Below are 24,284 nucleotides of genomic sequence, written 5' to 3'. Positions count from 1 at the left end.
TTCTTGTTTTATAGATGTGTTATATGTATCTGAGTACAACGTCAGTAATATTCTAACAGGGAAAATTAACAGGTGAAATACCTCTTTTTATTCCATTTGTTAATCTTTGGTTAATTTTTTTTTTCTCCACACATATGAGCTGACACTAGAAACATTTAATACTTTAAATTTATTTAGTATTCTTTCCTGTCTCGTTTTTCCTCATTAACAAGTCTAACAGTATAATTTTCACGTCTATACCTGCAAACAGAACTATCACGAAATATTCACTTTATAGCACAGCATAACAGCTAGTAATAGGGGAAGTTAATTAAAAATAAAACAACACTTTTCTTTTTCCTTTTCACAAAAATAATTACTTTTTTTTTAACAACTATACCTTGCACCCTTTTGACGCCCCACACTGACACATTCTCACAACCACGTCCTTCACATCTCACGATTTAAACTCTTTTAACACACACACGCACCTTTACTCCTCTTAATTGTTCACTGCCCTTTTTTTTTTTTTTTTTTCTCTTTTCACTTCACCGATAAACAACTCACTTACACGTCCCCCCCTTTTCAACCCCTCAAATAGATACAGTACACATGGACAAATTTTTTTCTAATACCACTAAGACACCTTCACCAAATATGGCAGCTAGAAATAGAGACAGGAAAACTAAGAATACTCAAGACCCCTTCTCTGAATCAACTACTACCCATATGGCATCTATACCTGAGTCTACCAATATACAAAGCCTAGTTACTAGCATCTCCGAAGCCCTCACACCTAAATTTGATACGCTAAGGGCAGAAATTAAACTCAGGATTACAGGAGGTAGAGCAACGAGTGTCAGACTTGGAGGACTCAACAACAACACATAACTCTAAACTTGAGACCTTAAAGATTAATTTCCGGGGAGTCCATGATAGGTTGGAGGATTTGGAAAATCGATCTAGAAGAAATAATATTCGAATAATTGGCCTCCCTGAGGAGAAACAATATGACTTATGTCGTTTTATATCAGATACACTTACTAAGGCCCTAAATATTCCTCCAACCTATCATCCGATTCTAGTGGAAAGAGCGCACAGAGTTGGTCCTCCTCGTTTAGACAACAGAGATAAGAATCGCCCTAGACCTGTTATTGCGAGACTACTCAACTTCCAAGACAAAAACATGTTACTGCAGTCCTACCGTAAAAATCAGCCAGTCATCATAGACAAGGCTAGAATCCTGATTTTTCAAGACTTCTCAGCACATACAGCCTCTAAGAGAAGAGAGTTAGCCCCGATTTGTACAAAGCTCATACAAAATGGGTACTGTGCCACTCTAATATACCCCTCTAAACTTAGAGTTGAAGCTAATGGCACAACACATTTATTTGAAGATGCTCAAATGGCTGCAGATTTCTTTAAAACACTGGACCTGTGATCTTAGACAGATGATGATCCTGTGTCATAAAAATAGAATAAGGCCTATGGATGGGGAATCCCCTGGGGTTGGGGGAAGTTTTGATGGTAAATCTCTAAATCATTTATGTATGTTATCCTTTTTTTTTTTTTTTCTCTTCCTCTCTCTCCCCCTCTCCGTTCCTCTAGTAAATGATGCAAAAGGCAAATAATCTAAAAATAGTATCCTGGAACGTGGGAGGCATCTCGACCCCCATTAAACGTAAAGCAATACTTTCTCATCTATGCAGAACCCAGGTGGATATTGCTCTTATACAAGAAACTCATTTAAATCTGGAAGAATCTCTAAAGTTAAAAGCCCAATGGGTTAAAGATGTTATTGTAGCACCAAGTATTAGGAAAAAGAGAGGTGTAGCTGTATTAATAGGGAAGAAATCACGAGTGGAAATTTTGTATTCTGAGGCAGACTCGGAGGGGAGATATGTCTTTATGAAATTTAAGGCAGCCCAATTGACATACACACTTTGTAATATATATGGTCCAAATGTTTCTGACCCGAACTTTTGGAACACCATTCAGTCCAAACTCTTATTAATTTCTGAAGAGTATCTGATCCTAGGAGGAGATTTCAACATGGCACCACAATCTCCCATAGATAGGCTCAGGAGAAATCCCATGCAAATAAAACAAAAGAAAGATAATTTAGATACAAAAATCTTTAACAAAATTAAGCAAAACCTGGCAGTACGGGATATCTGGAGAATTCAAAATCCTGACACACAGGATTACACTTGTCTCTCCAAAGCCCATAAAACTCTTTCTAGGATCGACCTATTTCTAACGGATGAACGTCTATCTTTAACAAATGTAAGAGCAGGAATAATGCCGATCTTTCTTTCCGATCACGGGCCTATCTTTCTCGTAATTCATCTGGGCCATCCAAAGCCCAAATTCTCTCGTTTTTTCTTCCCTTATTACTTAGCGACGAACTTTAAATTTAAGGAACGGATCAGGAATAAATTTAAAGATTATGCTAATAACAACAGCGACTTCGTAGGGTGCCCAGATATATTCTGGGAGGCAGCCAAAGCGGTACTAAGAGGCGAAATCACCACTTATGTTGCTACTTTAACTAAAAAGCTGAAGGTAAGCGAAAAAGAAATCAATAATACATTGATTAACTCATATAACCGCTTTCTTTTGGAAAAAAATCCCTTAAATTGGGCAAAATATATTCGTGCCAAAAGCGCTAGAGACTCTTTTATACTGTCTCAGGAAACACACAAAGAAATTATATAAATTTGGCAACAAATCTGGAAAAATGTTAGCTAGATTAGTTAAAAATGAGGGAAAGAAACCAACTATTGAAGAACTTCAAAATAAGGGGAAGCAAATCTTAGACCCGAAGGAAATTTCCGACATATTCTTAGAATATTATCAGGATCTTTATGCCTGTAAAGGCTATGATGGGGAAAGGGCTGCTGAGTTTTGGAGTAAAATTACATTTCCTACAGTAACAGCCGAGGAAATTGTTAATCTTAACTCTCCTATCTTAAGGGAAGAGATAGAGAGAGAAATTCTCAAACTCTCCTCTAATAAAGCCCCAGTCCCGGTTTCGGACTCCTTTTCATCATCATATACAACTCTGATCTTAAAAGAGGGGAAGGATCCATTGCAAAAAGAGTCATATAGACCAATTGCCTTGCTCAACTCAGACTACAAAATTATGTCCTCCATTCTTGCAAGCAGGTTACAACCCATTTTAGCAAAAATAATACACACAGATCAAGCTGGTTTTCTAAATGGGCGTAACTCTGCGGCAAAAATTAGAGAGCTTCTTGTTACAATGGATTACATTCAGAACCATCCCCCCTCTGCCATAGGGAGAGAGGGCCTCCCTGACCTGGCAGTCTTGTCAATTGATGCAGAGAAAGCTTTTGACTCTGTAGTTTTTAATCATACATTGACAGCTTTAACAAAGTTTGGGATAGTTGGTAATCTTCCCAAATTTGTGGAAAATTTGCATACTCATTCCCAAACAAGGTTGATAGTAAATGATACTGTTTCCTCCCCAATTGTGATAGACAGAGGCACGCGTCAGGGTTGCCCTCTCTCCCCGCTTCTTTTCGATATAGCCATCGAACCGCTGGCTATTATGATAATCAATGCTGCACATAGTCAATTTATATGGCAGGGTAAGAGACCTAAGATATCCCTTACTAAACTAACTATATCCAAAGATCTCGGAGGTCTAGCATTACCGAATATTAAATTCTACAACCTTAGCTTTCTGGCACGCATAGTAGCTGATTGGATATACGCAAAAAATTATATTTTAAACAATGAGTTAGAACTAAATATTTGTAAGCCTTATCTCCCAGTGGCTATGATTCACTCTTTATCACGGGAGTTGCCTGCGAATATTAAAGGACTTAGCACTATATATATCCCGATTAAGGCATGGGGTAAATTAACTAAATCTCTCTTAATACCCAGAAGTGTTTCGAAACATCTTCCTATAATAGGGAATCCACAATTTCAAGCAGGTATAAATTCAATTATCTTTAATAAGTGGCATAACTCTGGCCTCGATAAAATAATCTGTATATTAGAAAAAGATAGAAAATGTATCAAGTCCTTTGAGGAACTTAAAACAGAATTTAATCTCCCTAATAGAGACTTTTTTGCTTATTTGCAAATAAGGCATTTTGCTGCAGAATTAATTAAACAGCAAGGTTACTGTTGGACGCTAGGTAAATTGGAAAACTGGCTAACTCTGACAAAAAATGATCATATGTCTATTACCCCATGTTACAGTATACTTAATATAAGTAAAGGTACTCCCTTACTAGATAATATGGCATTAAAATGGAGTTCATTAATATCCCAGACTAATATTGACTCGAAAACTATCCAATTATCAATAAACAAAGTAGCTGCCTCTACGATATCTGCCACCTGGCGGGAGGCCCATATTAGGCTTCTTCATAGGACATACTTTACTCCGGAGAAAGGCCTCAGAATACACAATCAGCAATTCAATAAATGTCCTAAGTGTTCCCTTCAGGCGGATTCATATGTTCTGGTCTTGCCCAAAGATCAGAAGATTTTGGAATAGATTAGAATTTTGGTTAAAAACTACATTAAAAGTTAACATAACTCCTCTATCACTATACCAAATTATATTGTGCCTAAAGATGGAAAATAGCCATCAGGATAATGATAAAATAATAACTCTCTCTATCTTAACTACTAGATACCTGATTTGCAAAAAAATGGAAAACAAGAGCACTCCCGACAATTTCTGAAATTAGGAATTATTTAAAAAAACAATGTATGCTAGAACAAAAGGACATAGATATTGACAAGGAACCGGACATAAAGAAGTTCTTTAGCAAATGGGCAACATTTATTAAATCACTCCAGGAAACCGAAATTGATTATTTAATTTTCCCTTTTAAAAATTCAGAAATAGTTCTCCTGGGGGTCTGGTAGATGTAGAAATTGCGGAGAGGGGAAGAGATTAGTTAATATGGTTTTCCCTTTTTTTTTTCCTCCTTCTTCTTCCTTTTTTAACTATTCTGGTTGAAACAAATTGACACAATTCTGCAAATTGTAAATATGTATCATCAGTTGCTTTGTGTAATATGGAAAGATAATCAGCCTTACGCGGCGTAAAATATGTTTGTTTGTTTTTTGTTTTTTTTTTAGAAATGATAAAGGGAGGGGAGGGGGAAAAAAAACAAAAAAAAACCCCAGGGCATTTTCAGAGACAAATGAAGTAGTTATTTCAATATTTTGAATAATACTAAGCATAATCTCAAATATGTATGTTAAGCAGAATTAGCATAATATTGTATAAACTATGCAAGGCCATTAGGCCGTACTGTGTCTTATTGTTTCTTTATTTTTCTTAATTTTCTGTTCAAAATAACAAACGTTTTATGTATCATCTTTGTTTTTTGAAATATGTTTCGGTTCATAAATAAAAATATAAAAAAAAAAAATTGCCTGCTCTATCTGAACCAAGAAAGAAAAAAAATGTGGCTTTCATATCACACAGGTCTAAACTCTGAAACAAGTTTATAGTTGCAGTTGTTTCTTTAAAATGTTACTTAAAGGGACAGTAAACACCAAAATGTTCCATGCTCTATCTGAATCATGAAAGAAAAATATTTGGGTTTCATATCCCTTAAACAGGAAGATATTTGCACAATTTAATTTTGGTGTGATTTTACTAATCTTAAGGGGCAGATTTATATTTGTCTTAAGACCGCTGCTCCATAACTTGAGGCAGCGGACAGAAATCGGGTTGATTGACCCCCTGCTAGTGGCCATTTGGCGGTGAATCTGCAGGGGGCGGCATTGCACCAGCAGTTCACAAGAACTGCTGGTGCAATGATAAATCCCGACAGCGTATGCTGTCGGCATTTATCGATGTGCAGCGGACATGATGCGCTACATTGTATCATGTCCACTCGCACTTTCATAAATCTACCTCATAGTGTGATCTGGAGAACAGACCTCAAATATAGTGTGTCATACTGTGTCATTATTAAAATTGACAACTCTGCTGTATACTTATAACTGATGTTTATTCAACTCTCTCTCTTTTGCTCTGTGTATGTGTTTGTAGGCACGGGATCGTGTAAAAAATGGATTAAGCAAACTTGGGGAGACCAACATACTGGTTGATAAGATGAAGACGGAGCTGTCGGCTTTAGAACCTGTCCTTAAACAGAAATCACAGGATGTGGAGGCTTTAATGGAGAAACTATCTGTTGATCAAGACAATGCTGACCAAGTAAGCCTCTGTTCACCAGGACCTGTTTAAAAAAAATGTACTAGACATTAAATCTAAGGGGCCCATTTATCAAGCTCTGAACGGAGCTTGTGGGCCCGTGTTTCTGGCGAGTCTTCATACTCGCCAGAAACAGCAGTTATGAAGCAGCTGCAGGCGGACAGGAATCGCCGGAAATCAACCCGATCGAGTACGATCGGGTTGATTGACACCCCCCTGCTGGCGGCCCATTGGCCGCGAGTCTGCAGGGGGCGGCGTTGCACCAGCAGCTCTTGTGAGCTGCTGGTACAATGCTGAATACGGAGAGTGTATTGCTCTCCGCATTCAACAAGGTCTTGCAGACCTGATCCGCACTGTCAGATCAGGTCCGCAAGACATTTAATAAATAGGCCCCTAAGAATGGGGTCTTCCTGTAATTTTGTTGTTTTCTACTGGGGATTGAATGGTGCTTTTTTATGTATTGCAAGAGTCATTCAATGCCTTTCCATTTCATACATACTTGGCATGGGAAATTCAGTACAGTTCTTTTTACACCAATGCATTGCAGCATTGACAGCATCACCCCCCCCAAAAAAAAATGTACATATTGCACTTTATTATTTTATATGGACTCAATGATTATTTACCAGCAGTGCATAATGATTGAAACTGTGTGAGAAACTACTAAGCCATGTCTTACGCGTAAATTGAATAGACTTCGGTCTTAAAGGGACAGTACCTTAGTAATTTGGGAGATATAACCTATTTTTTTTTTATTTTAAGTCAATTTACAGTGTGCATACGTATATAGCTAATAGTAATTTTTATTACAGTAATGAGTTTTTTGTATTCACAGCACACATCTCAGAGTTGTACATTTAATAATATTATATTATCTTTGGCAATTTTTACAATACCATGTTGATATTGTGGTTGGTACATTATTTACATAAAGAACAAATGGATACATTTAAAGCTGAAATATTTGGAACTTGCGCAGTAATGTCTGTGCTCTCGTCTTTGGCAGGTACGACGCATAGTTAAAGAAGATGAGGCAATTGCAAAAGTGAAAGCTGAAGAGACTCAAGCAATAGCGGACGATGCCCAGAGGGATCTTGATGAGGCATTGCCAGCTCTTGAATCGGCAAATAAAGCGTTAGACTCTCTGGATAAGGCCGACATATCAGAAATCCGTGTGTTTCCAAAACCACCAGACCTTGTCATGACTGTCATGGAAGCTATTTGCATTCTCCTGAATTCTAAGTGAGACCTTATCCTATTTCCTTTTTTCCCTTTTAATGACTTAAAGGGACACCAAACCCTAAAATTTTCTTTCATGATTCAGATAGAGAATACAAATTTAAAAAACATTACAATTTACTTCTATTATTTATTTTGCTTCATTATTTAGATATTCTTAGTTGAAGAAAAAGCAATGCACATAGGTTAGCCAATCACACAAGGCTTCTATGTGCAGGAACCAATCAGCAGCTACTGAGCCTATCTAGATATGCTTTTTTAGCAAAGAATATCAAGAGAATAAAACAAATTAGATAATAGAAGTAAACTAGAAAGTTGTTTAAAATTGTACACTCTTTCTAAATCATGAAAGAAAAAATGTGGGTTTCATGTCCCTTTAAAAACCAATGGTTTTCTCTAATGATTCACTTAGTACATGCAATTTTAAAGAACAATGCATTACTGGGAGCTAGCTGAACAAATCTGGTGAGCAAGGGGAATATATGTGTAGCTTTTAAAAAAAGGCTACCAAGAGAAAGAAGCAAATGTGATTATAGAAGTAATTTGGGAAGCTGTTTAAAAGTGCATACTGTATCTGGATCTTGAAAATTTAAAGGGATAGGAAAGTCCAAATTAAATTTGCATGATTCAGATAGAGCATGCCATTTTAAGACACTTTTAAATTCACTTCTATTTTTAAATGTGCTTTGTTCTCTTGGTTTCCCTTGTTGAAAAAGAATATGCACAAATCCAACACTAGTAGGAACTAGCTGCTGATTGGTGCCTGCACACATTTGTCTCTTCTGATTGACTTACTAGATGCGTTCATCTAGCTGCCAGTAGTGCAATGATGCTCCTTCATCAAAGGATAACAAGTACATAAAAGGGACATGAAACCCAAATTTTTTCTTTCATGATTTAGAAAGAGCATACAATTTTAAACAACTTTCCAATTTACTTCTATTACCTAATTTGCTTTATTCTTTAGATATACTTTAATGAAGAAATAGCAATGCACACAGTGAACCAATCACAGGAGGCATCTATGTGCAGCTACCAATCAGCAGCTACTAAGCATATCTAGCTATGCTTTTCAGCAAAGAATATCAAGAGAATGAAGCAAAATAGATAATAGAAGTAAATTAGAAAGTTGTTTATAATTATACTCTCTACCTTAATCATGAAAGAAAATGTTTGGGTATAGTGTCCCTTTAAGTAAATTTGATAATAGAAGTAAACTGAAAAGTTGTTTAAAATTGTATATTCTGTCCAACTCATATAACAACATTTTTATCCTATCTTTGAAGACTATTAGAGAACTAACAATTGTACGATCATGGATAAGAGTTCTGCTTGCTTGGTCTCTATTAACCCCTTAACGACCGACGACGTATGCCATACGTCCTCAGAAAAAAAGCACTTAACGACCGAGGACGTATGGCATACGTCGTCGGTTTAACAGAGCACTGGAAGCGATCGAAATCGCTTCCAGCTGCTCTAACAGTATTGCAGGCTTGCCTTGAGGTCTAGGCATCCTGCAATACTGTTCCCGAGTGCCGGGACCGGATTGATCACTCCCCCACGAGTGATCACTTCCGGTTTCGCTCCACGTGGAGCCCGGCAGTGTTTCAGAGCATCGGAAGCGATCGGACACGCTTCCGATGCTCTGCTTGTGTGCTAAGTGCCTCGGTGGGTCGAGGCACTTAGTTACTTGTAAAATAAAATTAAAAAAGAAAAAAAAAAAACACCAATTAAAATAAAAAAAGCCCTAAATAGCCCCCCCCTCCCCCTTCACTAGGCATCCAAGATGGCGATGCCCAGTGCATCATGGGGCCTCTGGGGGTGTCCCTAGCCTGCATCATCATAGGGGCAAGCTAGGGTCACCCAATCTGAGCCTCCCACCCTAAAAAAATAAATAATAATAAAATACCCCATTTGTCTGATCATGTCAATATTTGTAAATATTGATTATGATCAGTGTGGATCTCCCTCCCTCTCCTCACTTGCCATTTTGTTGGAGAGAGAGAGAGACCTGTATTTAGCAGAGAGAGAGATTTATTTCTTTTATTTGTTAAAAAATATAGAACCAAAGGCTCTTTTCAGAGCCATTAACCCATAGCTTGCCAGTGATCACTATATATCACTGGCAGTAGCATAGGTGCACTTTTTTTTTGCTGCATTTTGCTGTCTGTGCATTTTTTAGGGGTTAATTTTGTTGTTGTAATTTTTTAAAAACCCAAAGGCTCTTTTCAGAAACATTTAGTTAATTTAATTTAATTTTCAGAGCCATTAACCCCTAGCTTGCCAGTGATCACTATATATCACTGGCAGTAGCATAGGTGCACTTTTTTTGCTGCATTTTGCTGTCTGTGCATTTTTTTAGGGGTTAATTTTGTTGTTGTAATTTTTTAAAAACCCAAAGGCTCTTTTCAGAAACATTTAGTTAATTTAATTTAATTTTCAGAGCCATTAACCCCTAGCTTGCCAGTGATCGCTATAAATCACTGGCATTTGCATAGCTGTACTTTTTTGCTGTCTGTGCATTTTTTTAGGGGTTAATTTTGTTGTTGTAATTTTTTAAAAACCCAAAGGCTCTTTTCAGAAACATTTAGTTAATTTAATTTAATTTTCAGAGCCATTAACCCCCAGCTTGCCAGTGATTGCTATAAATCACTGGCAGTTGCATAGCTGTACTTTTTTGCTGTCTGTGCACTTTTTAGGGGTTCATTTTGTTGTTGTAATTTTTTAAAAACCCAAAGGCTCTTTTCAGAAACATTTAGTTAATTTAATTTTCAGAGCCATTAACCCCTAGCTTGCCAGTGATCGCTATAAATCACTGGCAGTAGCATAGCTGTACTTTTTTGCTAGTTAATTTAGTTAATTAATTTAGTTAATTTAATTTTCAGAGCCATTAACCCCTAGCTTGCCAGTGATCACTATAAATCACTGGCAGTTGCATAGCTGTACTTTTTTGCTGTCTGTGCATTTTTTTAGGGGTTAATTTTGTTGTTGTAATTTTTTAAAAACCCAAAGGCTCTTTTCAGAAACATTTAGTTAATTTAATTTAATTTTCAGAGCCATTAACCCCTAGCTTGCCAGTGATCGCTATAAATCACTGGCAGTAGCATAGCTGTACTTTTTTGCTAGTTAATTTAGTTAATTAATTTAGTTAATTTAATTTAATTTTCAGAGCCATTAACCCCTAGCTTGCCAGTGATCGCTATAAATCACTGGCAGTTGCATAGCTGTACTTTTTTGCTGTCTGCATTTTTTTAGGGGTTAATTTTGTTGTTGTAATTTTTTAAAAACCCAAAGGCTCTTTTCAGAAACATTTAGTTAATTTAATTTTCAGAGCCATTAACCACTAGCTTGCCAGTGATCGCTATAAATCACTGGCAGTAGCATAGCTGTACTTTTTTGCTAGTTAATTTAGTTAATTAATTTAGTTAATTTAATTTTTTTTAGTAATTGTTTTCTGTGACAGATACAAAAATGTCACAGAAAAGATATAGTGCTGAGGAGGCGTATGCCATCCTTGCGTCAGAGTCAGATGCCTCTATTTCTGACTCAGACCCCAATTTTGACCCTGCCATGTGCTCAGATACATCACTAGATGCAGTCTCAACTGATAGTGATGTATCTGTGGCTGCTAGCCCCCCTGCCAGCCCCCCTGCTAGCCCCCCTGCCAGAAGGAGGCGTGTTGCTGCCATTGCTGCTGAAGAGTGGGTAACGCCTCATCTCCAGAGGCCAGATATCCCACCCTTCACAGCAAATGCTGGCATAAATATAGATGTGGCAGGTTTTAGCCCCCAGCAGTTTCTGGAAGTGTTTCTGGGCGATGATATATTGGGGAACATTGTCGCCCAAACTAATTTATATGCCCATCAGTTCCGTGCTGCAAAGCCTGGAACATATTTGGCAAAGCAGCAATGGGCCCCCATCAATGTGCCAGAATTCAAAAAATTCTGGGCATTGACTATGCTGATGGGCATCATAAAGAAACCCTCCATTCGCTCCTACTGGAGTAGTAGCCCCATCTGCTCTACCCCCATTTTCTCCCAGACTATGTCGAGGAAGAGGTATGAAATGATTCTTCATTTCATGCGCTTCAGCGACAACAGCCTGTGCCCCCCTAGGGAGCATCCCCAATTTGACAGGCTGTATAAAATCCGCCCCCTGATAACCCACTTTTCTGCCAGGTTTGCAGAGGCTTATACACCTGGAAGGAATATATGCGTTGATGAATCCCTAATGAAGTATAAGGGAAGGCTGGGATTCAAGCAGTATATTCCTTCCAAACGCTCCAGATATGGGGTAAAGGTGTATAAGCTCTGTGACAGCGAGACTGGGTATACTCAGGCCTTCCGGGTGTATGAGGGAAAGGATAGCCACCTTGACCCTCCAGGTTGCCCAGAACATATGGGAACCACTGGCAAGATTGTCTGGGACCTGATATTACCCCTAATGAACAAAGGGTATCACTTGTACTTAGACAATTTTTATACAAGTGTCCTTTTGTTCAAGCTACTGTATTGCTTTGATACAGTAGCTTGCGGTACAATTAAAAAGAACCGCGCAGGTTTCCCAGGACAACTTGTACGCACCCGGCTACGAAGGGGGGAGACCTCAGCTCTGCGCCAAGAGGAGCTGTTGGCACTTAAGTACAGAGACAAGAAGGATGTATACCTTCTTACCACCATCCACACAGAGAGGACGGTGGCGGTTTCTGTACGTGGCAGAGCTGAGATCATAAGGAAGCCAGTGTGCATCAAGTCTTATAACCGGCATATGGGTGGGGTTGATCTGGCTGATCAGCTGCTGCAGCCCTACCTAATTATGCGGAAGACAAGGGCCTGGTACAAAAAGGTTGCAATTTATCTAATGCAGATTGCAACCCACAACGCTTTTTTATTGTTCAAAAAAGCAAACCCCAGAGTTAAAAAAACTTTTTTACAGTTTCAGCTCCAGATTATTACTGGGATTTTGTACCATGATGCACCTGCTCCCCGGGCGGTGATGGGAGAGAGCAGAGTTGGGGCTACTCATTTTATTTTTAAAATCCCCCCTACTGCCGCAAAGCAGAAACCACAAAAAAAATGCAGAGTCTGTACCAAGAGGGGAAGAGAAGGGACACCATATATCACTGTCCTGATTGCCCTAGACAGCCTGCACTCTGCATTGGGGACTGCTTCAAGCGGTACCATACAATGGTCAATTTTTAAAAAAATAAATACATTTGGTGTTTTATATATATATATATATATATTTTTTTTTTTTTTGGTTATGTTTACTGTTAGATGGGTTTTTGTTTTTTTTACTTTTACTGTGCCAGATTTTTACATTTCACTACTCTATTTTTTTCTAAAATTGGGCCTGTTATTTTTTTTTTAACCAAAACCCCTGTCAAACCTATGCATGGGGGACATAGGTGTTCTCAGGGTGCCTTGCAAAAAACAACCTGAAGTATGTTTTTGTAATAACTTACAACAGTCTCTCCTAAATCATAGTCAAAAAGCAATATGTCTGTAAAAATGAAAATTGAAAAATTACCACCATACACTTTCTCCAATTTTTTGGGCTAAAACGGTTGCTTCAAAGGCATCAAAGCACACCATATACAATACCTTGGGGTGTCAACATTTCAAAAATATACACTTTCATGGCAATAAATAAAAGTGGGTTATGCGATAGGCCACAAACTAAAGATAGGCCTATCAGAAGAAATACTCTCATTGTTAATAACTAAAATCACAAGTCATAAATTTGTAACATAACCTTCCCAAAATCCTGGCAAACCTATGCATGGGGGGCATAGGTGTACTCAGGGTGCCTTGCAGAAAACAACCTGAAGTATTCTTTTGCAATAACTTACAACAGTCTCTCCTAAATCATAGTCAAAAAGCAATGTGTCTGTAAAAATGAAAATTGAAAAATAACCACCATACACTTTCTCCAATTTTTTGGGCTAAAACGGTTGCTTCAAAGGCATCAAAGCACACTATATACAATACCTTGGGGTGTCAACATTTCAAAAATATACACTTTCATGGCAATAAATAAAAGTGGGGTATGCGATAGGCCACAAACTAAAGATAGGCCTATCAGAAGAAATACTCTCTTTGTTAATAACTAAAATCACAAGTCATAAAATTGTAACATAACCTTCCCAAAATCCTGGCAAACCTATGCATGGGGGGCATAGGTGTACTCAGGGTGCCTTGCAGAAAACAACCTGAAGTATTCTTTTGCAATAACTTACAACAGTCTCTTCTAAATCATAGTCAAAAAGCAATGTGTCTGTAAAAATGAAAATTGAAAAATAACCACCATACACTTTCTCCAATTTTTTGGGCTAAAACGGTTGCTTCAAAGGCATCAAAGCACACCATATACAATACCTTGGGGTGTCAACATTTAAAAAATATACACTTTCATGGCAATAAATAAAAGTGGGGTATGCAATAGGCCACAAACTAAAGATAGGCCTATCAGAAGAAATACTCTCTTTGTTAATAACTAAAATCACAAGTCATAAAATTGTAACATAACCTTCCCAAAATCCTGGCAAACCTATGCATGGGGGGCATAGGTGTACTCAGGGTGCCTTGCAGAAAACAACCTGAAGTATTCTTTTGCAATAACTTACAACAGTCTCTCCTAAATCATAGTCAAAAAGCAATGTGTCTGTAAAAATGAAAATTGAAAAATAACCACCATACACTTTCTCCAATTTTTTGGGCTAAAACGGTTGCTTCAAAGGCATCAAAGCACACCATATACAATACCTTGGGGTGTCAACTTTTCAAATATATGCACATTCATGGAAAACAAATAAATTGGGGTATGTTAAAAGACCCCCCAAAAAGACGATAGGCAAAGAAAATATGTTAAATGTGAAAAAAAATCACAAACGCATGTCAGACATTTGGCATTGCACCCCCCAAACAAGCCACCAAACCTATGCATAGGTGGTATCACTGAACTCAGGAGATGTTGGTGACCACATATTGGTGTCTTCTTTGGTAGTAACACATAACAGGAGCTGTGAATCCATGTCTAAAGTACAATGTATGTGAAAAATAACACAAAAATATGAATGCCCAATAGTTTGACAAAGACTAGTGGTTAAATTAGTGCATGGAAAGTGTTAAAATACCTGCATTTGAAATACCCTAGGAAGTCTACTTTTCAAAAATATATGGTTTGATTGAGGTAAATTACATTGGCCGGCTTCAGAAATGTCTTAAATAGGACATAGGTGCATGGGATGTGAAAATTCAAAGTGGAAAAAATGGAATGGGCTTCCTAAAAATAAGGCCTTTTAGCCCCCAGAGAACCCAACACACCTATACATGGGTGGTATCACTGTACTCAGGAGAGGTTGTTGAACACATATTGAGGTGTTTTTTTGGCAGTAACACATAACAGGAACTGAAAATCCATGCCTAAAGTACAATGTGTGTGAAAAATAACACAAAAAAATGACTACCCAAAAGTTTGACAAAGACTGGTGGTTGAATTAGTGCATGGAAAGTGTTAAAATATCAGCATTTGAAAAACCCTAGGGTGTCTACTTTTCAAAAATATATGGTTTGATGGGGGTAAATTCCATTGGCCAGCTTCAGAAATGTCCCAAATAGGACATGGGTGCATGATGACCGATGTGAAAATTCCAAGTTGAAAAACTGGAATGCGCTACCTAAAAATAAGGCCATTTAGCCCCCAGAGAACCCAACACACCTATACATAGATGGTATGATTGTACTCAGGAGATGTTGTTGAACACATATTGAAGTGTTTTTTGGCAGTAACACATAACAGGAACTGAAAATCCATGCCTAAAGTACAATGTGTGTGAAAAATAACACAAAAAAATGACTACACAAAAGTTTGACAAAGACTAGTGGTTGAATTAGTGCATGGAAAGTGTTAAAATACCAGCATTTGAAATACCCTAGGGTGTCTACTTTTCAAAAATATATGTTTTGATGGGGGTAAACTCCATTGGCCAGCTTCAGAAATGTCCCAAATAGGACATGGGTGCATGATGACCAATGTGAAAATTCCAAGTTGAAAAACTGGAATGTGCTACCTAAAAATAAGGCCATTTAGCCCCCAGAGAACCCGACACACCTATACATAGGTGGTATCACTGTACTCAGGAGATGTTGTTGAACACATATTGAGGTGGTTTTTGGCAGTAACACATAACAGGAACTGAAAATCCATGCCTAAAGTACAATGTGTGTGAAAAATAACACAAAAAAATGACTACCCAAAAGTTTGACAAAGACTGGTGGTTGAATTAGTGCATGGAAAGTGTTAAAATATCAGCATTTGAAAAACCCTAGGGTGTCTACTTTTCAAAAATATATGGTTTGATGGGGGTAAATTCCATTGGCCAGCTTTAGAAATGTCCCAAATAGGACATGGGTGCATGATGACCAATGTGAAAATTCCAAGTTGAAAAACTGGAATGCGCTACCTAAAAATAAGGCCATTTAGCCCCCAGAGAACCCGACACACCTATACATAGGTGGTATCACTGTACTCAGGAGATGTTGTCGAACACATATTGAGGTGGTTTTTGGCAGTAACACATAACAGGAACTGAAAATCCATGCCTAAAGTACAATGTGTGTGAAAAATAACACAAAAAAATGACTACCCAAAAGTTTGACAAAGACTGGTGGTTGAATTAGTGCATGGAAAGTGTTAAAATATCAGCATTTGAAAAACCCTAGGGTGTCTACTTTTCAAAAATATATGGTTTGATGGGGGTAAATTCCATTGGCCAGCTTCAGAAATGTCCCAATTAGGACATGGGTGCATGATGACCGATGTGAAAATTCCAAGTTGAAAAACTGGAATGCGCTACCTAAAAATAAGGCCATTTAGCCCCCAGAGAACCCGACACACCTATACATAGATGGTATCAATGTACTCAGGAGATGTTGTTGAACACATATTGAGGTGGTTTTTGGCAGTAACACATAACAGGAACTGAAAATCCATGCCTAAAGTCCAATGTGTGTGAAAAATAACACAAAAAAATGACTACACAAAAGTTTGACAAAGACTAGTGGTTGAATTAGTGCATGGAAAGTGTTAAAATACCAGCATTTGAAATACCATAGGGTGTCTACTTTTCAAAAATATATGGTTTGATGGGGGTAAATTCCATTGGCCAGCTTCAGAAATGTCCCAAATAGGACATGGGTGCATGATGACCGATGTGAAAATTCCAAGTTGAAAAACTGGAATGCGCTACCTAAAAATAAGGCCATTTAGCCCCCAGAGAACCCGACACACCTATACATAGGTGGTATCACTGTACTTGGGAGATGTTGTTGAACACATATTGAGGTGGTTTTTGGCAGTAACACATAACAGGAACTGAAAATACATGCCTAAAGTACAATGTTTGTGAAAAATAACACAAAAAAATGACTACCCAAAGGTTTGACAAAGACTAGTGGTTGAATTAGTGCATGGAAAGTGTTAAAATACCAGCATTTGAAATACCCTAGGGTGTCTACTTTTCAAAAATATATGGTTTGATGGGGGTAAACTCCATTGGCCAGCTTCAGAAATGTCCCAAATAGTACATGGGTGCATGATGACCAATGTGAAAATTCCAAGTTGAAAAACTGGAATGTGCTACCTAAAAATAAGGCCATTTAGCCCCCAGAGAACCCGACACACCTATACATAGGTGGTATCACTGTACTCAGGAGATATTGTTGAACACATATTGAGGTGGTTTTTGGCAGTAACACATAACAGGAACTGAAAATCCATGCCTAAAGTACAATGTGTCTGAAAAATAACACAAAAAAATGACTACCCAAAAGTTTGACAAAGACTAGTGGTTGAATTAGTGCATGGAAAGTGTTAAAATACCAGCATTTGAAATACCCTAGGGTGTCTACTTTTCAAAAATATATGGTTTGATGGGGGTAAATTCCATTGGCCAGCTTCAGAAATGTCCCAAATAGGACATGGGTGCATGATGACCAATGTGAAAATTCCAAGTTGAAAAACTGGAATGCGCTACCTAAAAATAAGGCCATTTAGCCCCCAGAGAACCCAACACACCTATACATAGGTGGTATCACTGTACTCAGGAGATATTGTTGAACACATATTGAGGTGGTTTTTGGCAGTAACACATAACAGGAACTGAAAATCCATGCCTAAAGTACAATGTGTGTGAAAAATAACACAAAAAAATGACTACCCAAAAGTTTGACAAAGACTAGTGGTTGAATTAGTGCATGGAAAGTGTTAAAATACCAGCATTTGAAATACCCTAGGGTGTCTACTTTTCAAAAATATATGGTTTGATGGGGGTAAATTCCATTGGCCAGCTTCAGAAATGTCCCAAATAGGACATGGGTGCATGATGACCGATGTGAAAATTCCAAGTTGAAAAACTGGAATGCGCTCTCTAAAAATAAGGGCTTTTAGCCCACAGAGAACCCGACACACCTATACATGGGTGGTATCACTGTACCCAGGAGATGCTACTGAAGACATATTAGGGTGTTATTCGGCAGTAACCCTTACCATTTTATCAGTAAATGTATTCCTAAATTGCTATTTGTCAAAAAATCAAATTATTTTTTCCCCCCCCAAATTTTGGCATAGATTGGTGGTAAAATGGTTGCATGAAAAAAGTCAAAATACCCCAAGTTTAATACCTTAGGTTGTCTTCTTTTAAAAAATATATACATTTGAAGGGTTATTCAGGGATTCCTGACAGATATTGGTGTTACAATGTAACTATCGCCAATTTTGAAAAAACATGGTTTTGAAATAGCAAAGTGCTACTTGTACTTATTGCCCTATAACTTGCAAAAAAAGCAAAGAACATGTAAACATTGGGTATTTCTAAACTCAAGACAAAATTTAGAAACTGTTTAGCATTGGTATTTTATGGTGGTTGTAGATGTGTTAGAGATTTTGGGGCTCAAAGTTAGAAAAAGTGTTTTTTTTTTTCATTTTTTCCTAATATTTTATAATTTTTTTTATAGTAAATTATAAGATATGATGAAAATAATGGTATCTTTAGAAAGTCCATTTAATGGTGAGAAAAACGGTATATAATATGTGTGGGTACAGTAAATGAGTAAGAGGAAAATAACAGTTAAACACAAACATCGCAGAAATGCAAAAATAGCCTTGGTCCCAGATGGTCAACAAATTGAAAAGTGGCCTGGTCACTAAGGGGTTAAAGGGATAGTAAAGTCCAAATTAAACTTTTATGATTCAGATAGGGCATGTCATTTTAAACAACTTTCAAATTTACTTTTATCATCAAATTTGCTTTGCTCTCTTGTTATTTTTAGTTGAACGCTAAACCTAGGTAGGCTCATATGCTAATTTATAAGCCCTTGAAGGCTGCCTCTCATCTAAATGCATTTGACAGTTTTTCACAGCTAGAGGGCGATAGTTCATGTGCTTCATATAGATAACACTGTGCTCATGCACGTAAAGTTATTTAAGAGTCAGCACTAATTGCCTGAAATGCAAGTCTGTCAAAAGATCTGAGATAAGGAGGCAGTCAGCAGAAGCTTAGATACAAGGTACTTACAGAGGTAAAAAGTATATTTCTATAACAGTGTTGGTTATGCAAAACTAGGAAATGGTAAATAAAGGGATTATCTTTCTTTTTAAACAATAACATTTTTGGTGTTTGCTATCCCTTTAAGAGTGCAACTTAATACTGTAGAATGATATTTATCATGTAATGTGTGTTTATCTGTTTGTAATCATTAATAATAGATGTGTCTTGATATTCTTTTTAAATGCTTGCACCAAAATGGCACTGACTAAAATGAATACATTTATAATATTGCCAATGAAATGGAATTGATGAAAATAGTGCATAGACCAGGGTTGCGTTTAGTATTAGGTTAGAGTTAACCTCTTCGCTACATTGTAGCCCCCTATAACAACCAAAGCATTAACAACAGTTTGCTTTATGTAATATTTTGGTTCCAGTCTTCTAAATGTAGCTCTATCTCATTTTGTAATGGTAAATTATGCATCATAATTGTAGTGCAGCATGGTAATACAGAGAGTTAGAATATAAGGAGTCATATCTTATAAGAGCAACTAAAATGGATCATTTATGAAACAATCTTATGTCGGCTTCATGTTAGCAGCTAAATCATAATCCACTTGCTATGATTTAGTTATATTGCTCTGACAGCATGTCACTAATAGCAGCTCCTTAAAGGGACACTGAATACAATTTTTTTTCTTTCATTATTCAGATAGAGCATGATCTTTTAAGCAACTTTCTAATTTACTCCTATTATTAATTTTTCTTCGTTCTCTTGCTATCATTATTTTAAAAGCAGGAATGTAAATCTTAGCAGCCAGACCATTTTAGGTTCAGCACCATGGATAGCGCTTGCTTATTGGAAGCTTACATTTACCCACCAATAAGCAAGCATAACCCAGATTCTCAACCAAAAATGGGCCGACTCCTATGCATCACATTCCTGCTTTTTAAATAAAGATACAAAGAGAACGAAGAAAAATTGATAATAGGAGTAGATTAGAAAGTTGCTTAAAATTGCATGCGCCATCTGAATCATGAGAGAGAAAAAATGGATTTAGTGTTCCTTTAAAGGGATATGAAACCCAAATTTTTTTCTTTCATGATTCAGATAGAACAGGCAATTTTAAGCAAGTTTCTAATTTTACTCTTATTATCAATTTGTCTTTGTTCTCTTGGTATCTTTATTTGTTGATTGGTGACTACATCTCTTTAATGTAAAATAACATAAAAGTATCTGAAGGTTTCTTTTAAATCGTTTAACATTTCAAAACTGATGATTTATATATTTCCACAGGTCGTTTTTACTATTTATTTTGTGCTTTCCTTTTTATTTCCAGACCTGACTGGGCAACAGCAAAACAGCTACTTGGTGACTCCAACTTTCTCAAAAGACTTTTAGAGTATGATAAAGAAAATATAAAACATCAGATATTACTGAAACTTCAGAAATATATTAATAATCCAGATTTTGTGCCAGAGAAAGTTGAAAAAGTGTCGAAGGCATGTCGCTCTATGTGTATGTGGGTGAGAGCTATGGATTTGTATTCCCGAGTGTTAAAAGATGTTGAACCCAAAAAACAAAAACTTGCAACTGCACAGGTACATTTTTTTATTTACTATACATAAATTATAGTTATTTTATAAGTACATTTGTCTAATGACACTGCAGTGTAGCAGATATGTTGGGAGTGTGCTAACTCTTCACTGCTGTAGAACAGTGTTTCTCAACTCCAGTCCTCAGGAACCTTAACAGGCCAGATTTTTATTATATCTTAACTAGAGCACAGGTGAAATAATCATCTGAAGGATGAGAGCTGTATGTAACCATGGTTACTGATCAGCTGATTATTTCACCTGTTCTCTAGTTAAGATATAATGAATATCTGGCATGTTAAGGGTTCTAAGGACTGGAGTTAAGAAACACTGCTCTAGAAAGGGGTGGGTAACTTTTTGAAAGTCAATACCCAAATCTAATCTTCTAAAACATATGCCCATGGTACCTTTTTTATGTAAATAAAAGAACATAAAAGGAACATTTAAGTTTTTTTTAACTGTATCAACAGTTAAAGGAACATTAAGCATTTAACACTCGATTCATCAAGCAGGGGCGGACAGTGGTGTACATATCCGCCCCTGTCCGCTCTCTGGCGGGCACCAGTCCGCTGGCGGATTTCTACATTGCACACAAGCTCTATTTTGCGCTTGCATGCCATCCCACCCCCTACTCGCTCGGGCAGGACCTGTCAATCTCCCTGGTCAGACGAGACTGGGGAGATTGAAATTCTCCACCTAAGAGGTGGAGTAAATGGTAGGGAAACAGCTGTCTCATGACCGCTGCTAGATAAATCCTGACTGTAGGTTCTCTTGTGAGAACCTGCAGTCATAGGGGAGGAGAAGGCTTGATAAATCGAGCCCTTAGAGGGACATAATTATTACGATTCAAATAGAGTGTATTTATTTTTAATTTCAATTTACTACTAATATCAAATTTACTTTGTTTTCTTGGTATCCTCAGCTGAAAACCAGGTAGGAAAGTGTAGGAGCGTGCATGTGACTGGCTCAATACATAGCAGTAGTTTTATAGCTATGTTATACATTTGCAATAACAGCAGGTGGCAGCAGTGTTTCCTGTCATGCACTGCTCCAGTAATGTGCATGCTACCTATCTAGATATCTCTTCAACAAAAATACCATGAGAAAATGTGAAAATAGAAGTACATTGAAAAATGTTAAATTGTACACTCTGTCTGAATAACGAACATTTCAAAATGGCAGGGCCCATTATTAGAAGGAGGTGCATGAAATGTATTTGTGTTTAATGTCCGTGTAAAGTTTAATTGAGTGGTGGTAGCCTAGAGGTGGTGTGCCAGCAAATTTCCTTTGACTGTCACTTTGCAAAATCTGGCAATAGGTTTCGACACCCCACCCTAATACTTTAACCTGTTATTACTTCCTAAATTATTAGTTGTTTAAAGGGATAAATCCAAGCATATTACAAACGCTAGGATTTACCATCACTAAAAATAAACATGAGTTTCTCTCATCGTTTTGTAAAAAAACAGCATTACACTCACCCTGGCAGTTAGGAAAGTATATCGCTAACAGAGTGCCTCTGGCCGCCCCCAGCACAGTGCTCTTCTCCAATGAGGTGACGTTTAGACCTCTAGCTGTGCTAGGATGTCAACTGACCTGCACGGCTATTGGTCTAGAGGTGGAAACGTCACCTCATTGAAGAAAACGCTTTGCCGTGGGAGGCCGGAGGCACTCTGCTAGCGATATGCTTTCCTAACAGCTAGGGTGAGTGTAATGCTGCTATTTAGAAAATGATGAGAGACACTCATGTTTATGTTTAGTGATAGTAAATCCTAGCGTTTGTAATACACTTGGGTTTACCATCACTTTTAAACAAAATCATACTAAAAGAAAAAATAAAACTATTTTTATGAGTCATGCTTAAAATATATTTGCAGGCCGAACTTGATGCTACAATGTCAAACCTAAAAGATAAGCAAAGAAAATTAAAAAGTGTGGAACAACAAATCCAAGAGCTTCAAGATCAGTATGACAAGAGTCTTGGAGAAAAAGAAAGCCTTGGTAAGTGTGTACTTTATTTTGTTGTTTTATTAAAGGAACATGGGTGTAATGGTATGAGATCATTGGACAGAGACCATCAAAAATACGTTATTTTTTTAATTTATTTTTTATTATTTATACATATTAGATAGAAAAAAACATTGGTTCTAATCCCAACCACCAAGTGCCCAAATGTCTACTTTCGCTTCAGGAGTAGCCATTGCATCTAGGTTGGTGAGAGGCTGTGGCTTGGATTACAAGTGGAGTACAGTTGATAATAATCTGTGTGTTATTTTGTGCTTGGCCTTGCACAATCAATAACACATCATAGAGTATTACAAGTTGATGTATAAAATGTTTAAAGGGACAGTCTGGTCAAGATTAAACTTTCATGATTCAGGTAGGGCATACCATTTTAAACAACCTTCCAATTTACTTTTATAATAAAATTTACTTTGTTCTTTTGGTATTCTTTGTTGAATGCTAAACCTAGGTAGGCTCATATGTTAATTTCTAAACTCTTGAAGGCTGCCTCTTATCTCAGGGCATGTTTAAAAATGTTCACAGCAAGACACTACTAGTTCATGTGTGTCATATAGATGACATTGTGCTCACTCCCATGGAGTTATTTATGAGTCAGCACTGAGTGGCTAAAAATGCAAGCCTGCCAAAAGAACTGAAATAAAGGGGCCGTCTGCAGAGGCTTAGATACAAGGTAATTACTTAGATAAACAGTGTATTAATATAACTGTGTTGTTTGTGCAAAACTGGTTAATGGGTAATAACAAAGGGATTATCTATATTTTTAAACAATAAAAAGTCTGGAGTATACTGTCCCTTTAAACAACACTTGTAACATACTAGATACTAATAAAACATACCCTATACTTTCAAGGAAAACTGGTAGTAGTGTGTACATTGTATTCATATTGAAAGTGGTCAGTTTTGTTGCTCTTGTGTGCATACAAAATACAGCTTTCTCTTAAATGGTTTTTAAAAAAAAAAAAAAAAAACAGTTATTGCTTGCTTGTAGCATTATACACTATGGGGCATATTTATCAAGCTCTGTATAGAGCTTGAGGCTGAAACAGAAGTTATCAAGAAGTAACTTGTCCGTCTGCTCTGAGCCGGCGGGCAGAAATCAACCCGATCGAATTCGATCGGGTTGAGTGACACCCGAATCTGCAGGGGGCGGCATTGCACAAGAACTGCTGGTGCAATGATAAATGCTGACAGCGTATGCTGTCAGCATTTATCGATGGGCAGCGATGTGCAGCGGACATGATACGTTACTTTGTATCATGTCCGCTCGCACATTGTTAAATATGCCCCTATGAGTATTAGTGCCCATCCTCATACAAATCTATTATATGAGGGAAAGAATTAATCTGCACTATTTAATGTGAGTATTGTAGTGTGGTATACGAAAGCACTAACAATATATATTAACTTGTACTTGTAATTCTAGCGCATGACCAATACTAAATCCATTCAGCAATTTTTTTATTTTATAGCATTTAAACTTTAGACTGCTAATTTGTATAAGAACAGGAGAGTGTGAAGTGTTCCTGTTCTACATAGAATAAAAGAAGAGAAAGTCTATAGCAGCTCTTTTAATAACACTCCAGCTCTTGGAAATGAGTACAGCAAGCACAGTCCCTTGCATAACATAAAGAATGTACTACAAGCACAGTCCCTTGCATAACATAAAGAATGTACTAC

At 37.2% G+C, this 24,284-nt stretch overlaps 1 protein-coding gene across 1 annotated transcript in view; it reads left to right on the top strand.

The window, feature by feature from the left end:
• DNAH6 (dynein axonemal heavy chain 6) overlaps window positions 1-24,284 on the top strand; it is a 482,313-nt gene that overhangs the window by 250,682 nt on the left and 207,347 nt on the right. The window contains exons 49-52 of the mRNA XM_053703293.1: window positions 6,035-6,202; window positions 7,206-7,441; window positions 20,327-20,588; window positions 22,460-22,583. Coding sequence (XP_053559268.1) covers window positions 6,035-6,202; window positions 7,206-7,441; window positions 20,327-20,588; window positions 22,460-22,583 — 790 coding nt within the window. The remainder of the gene's footprint in view (window positions 1-6,034; window positions 6,203-7,205; window positions 7,442-20,326; window positions 20,589-22,459; window positions 22,584-24,284) is intronic.

The sequence above is a fragment of the Bombina bombina genome, chromosome 2 (genome assembly GCF_027579735.1).
Source record: "Bombina bombina isolate aBomBom1 chromosome 2, aBomBom1.pri, whole genome shotgun sequence".
Taxonomy (NCBI): Eukaryota; Metazoa; Chordata; class Amphibia; order Anura; family Bombinatoridae; genus Bombina; species Bombina bombina.
This window is presented reverse-complemented; position numbering and strand designations above follow the sequence as displayed.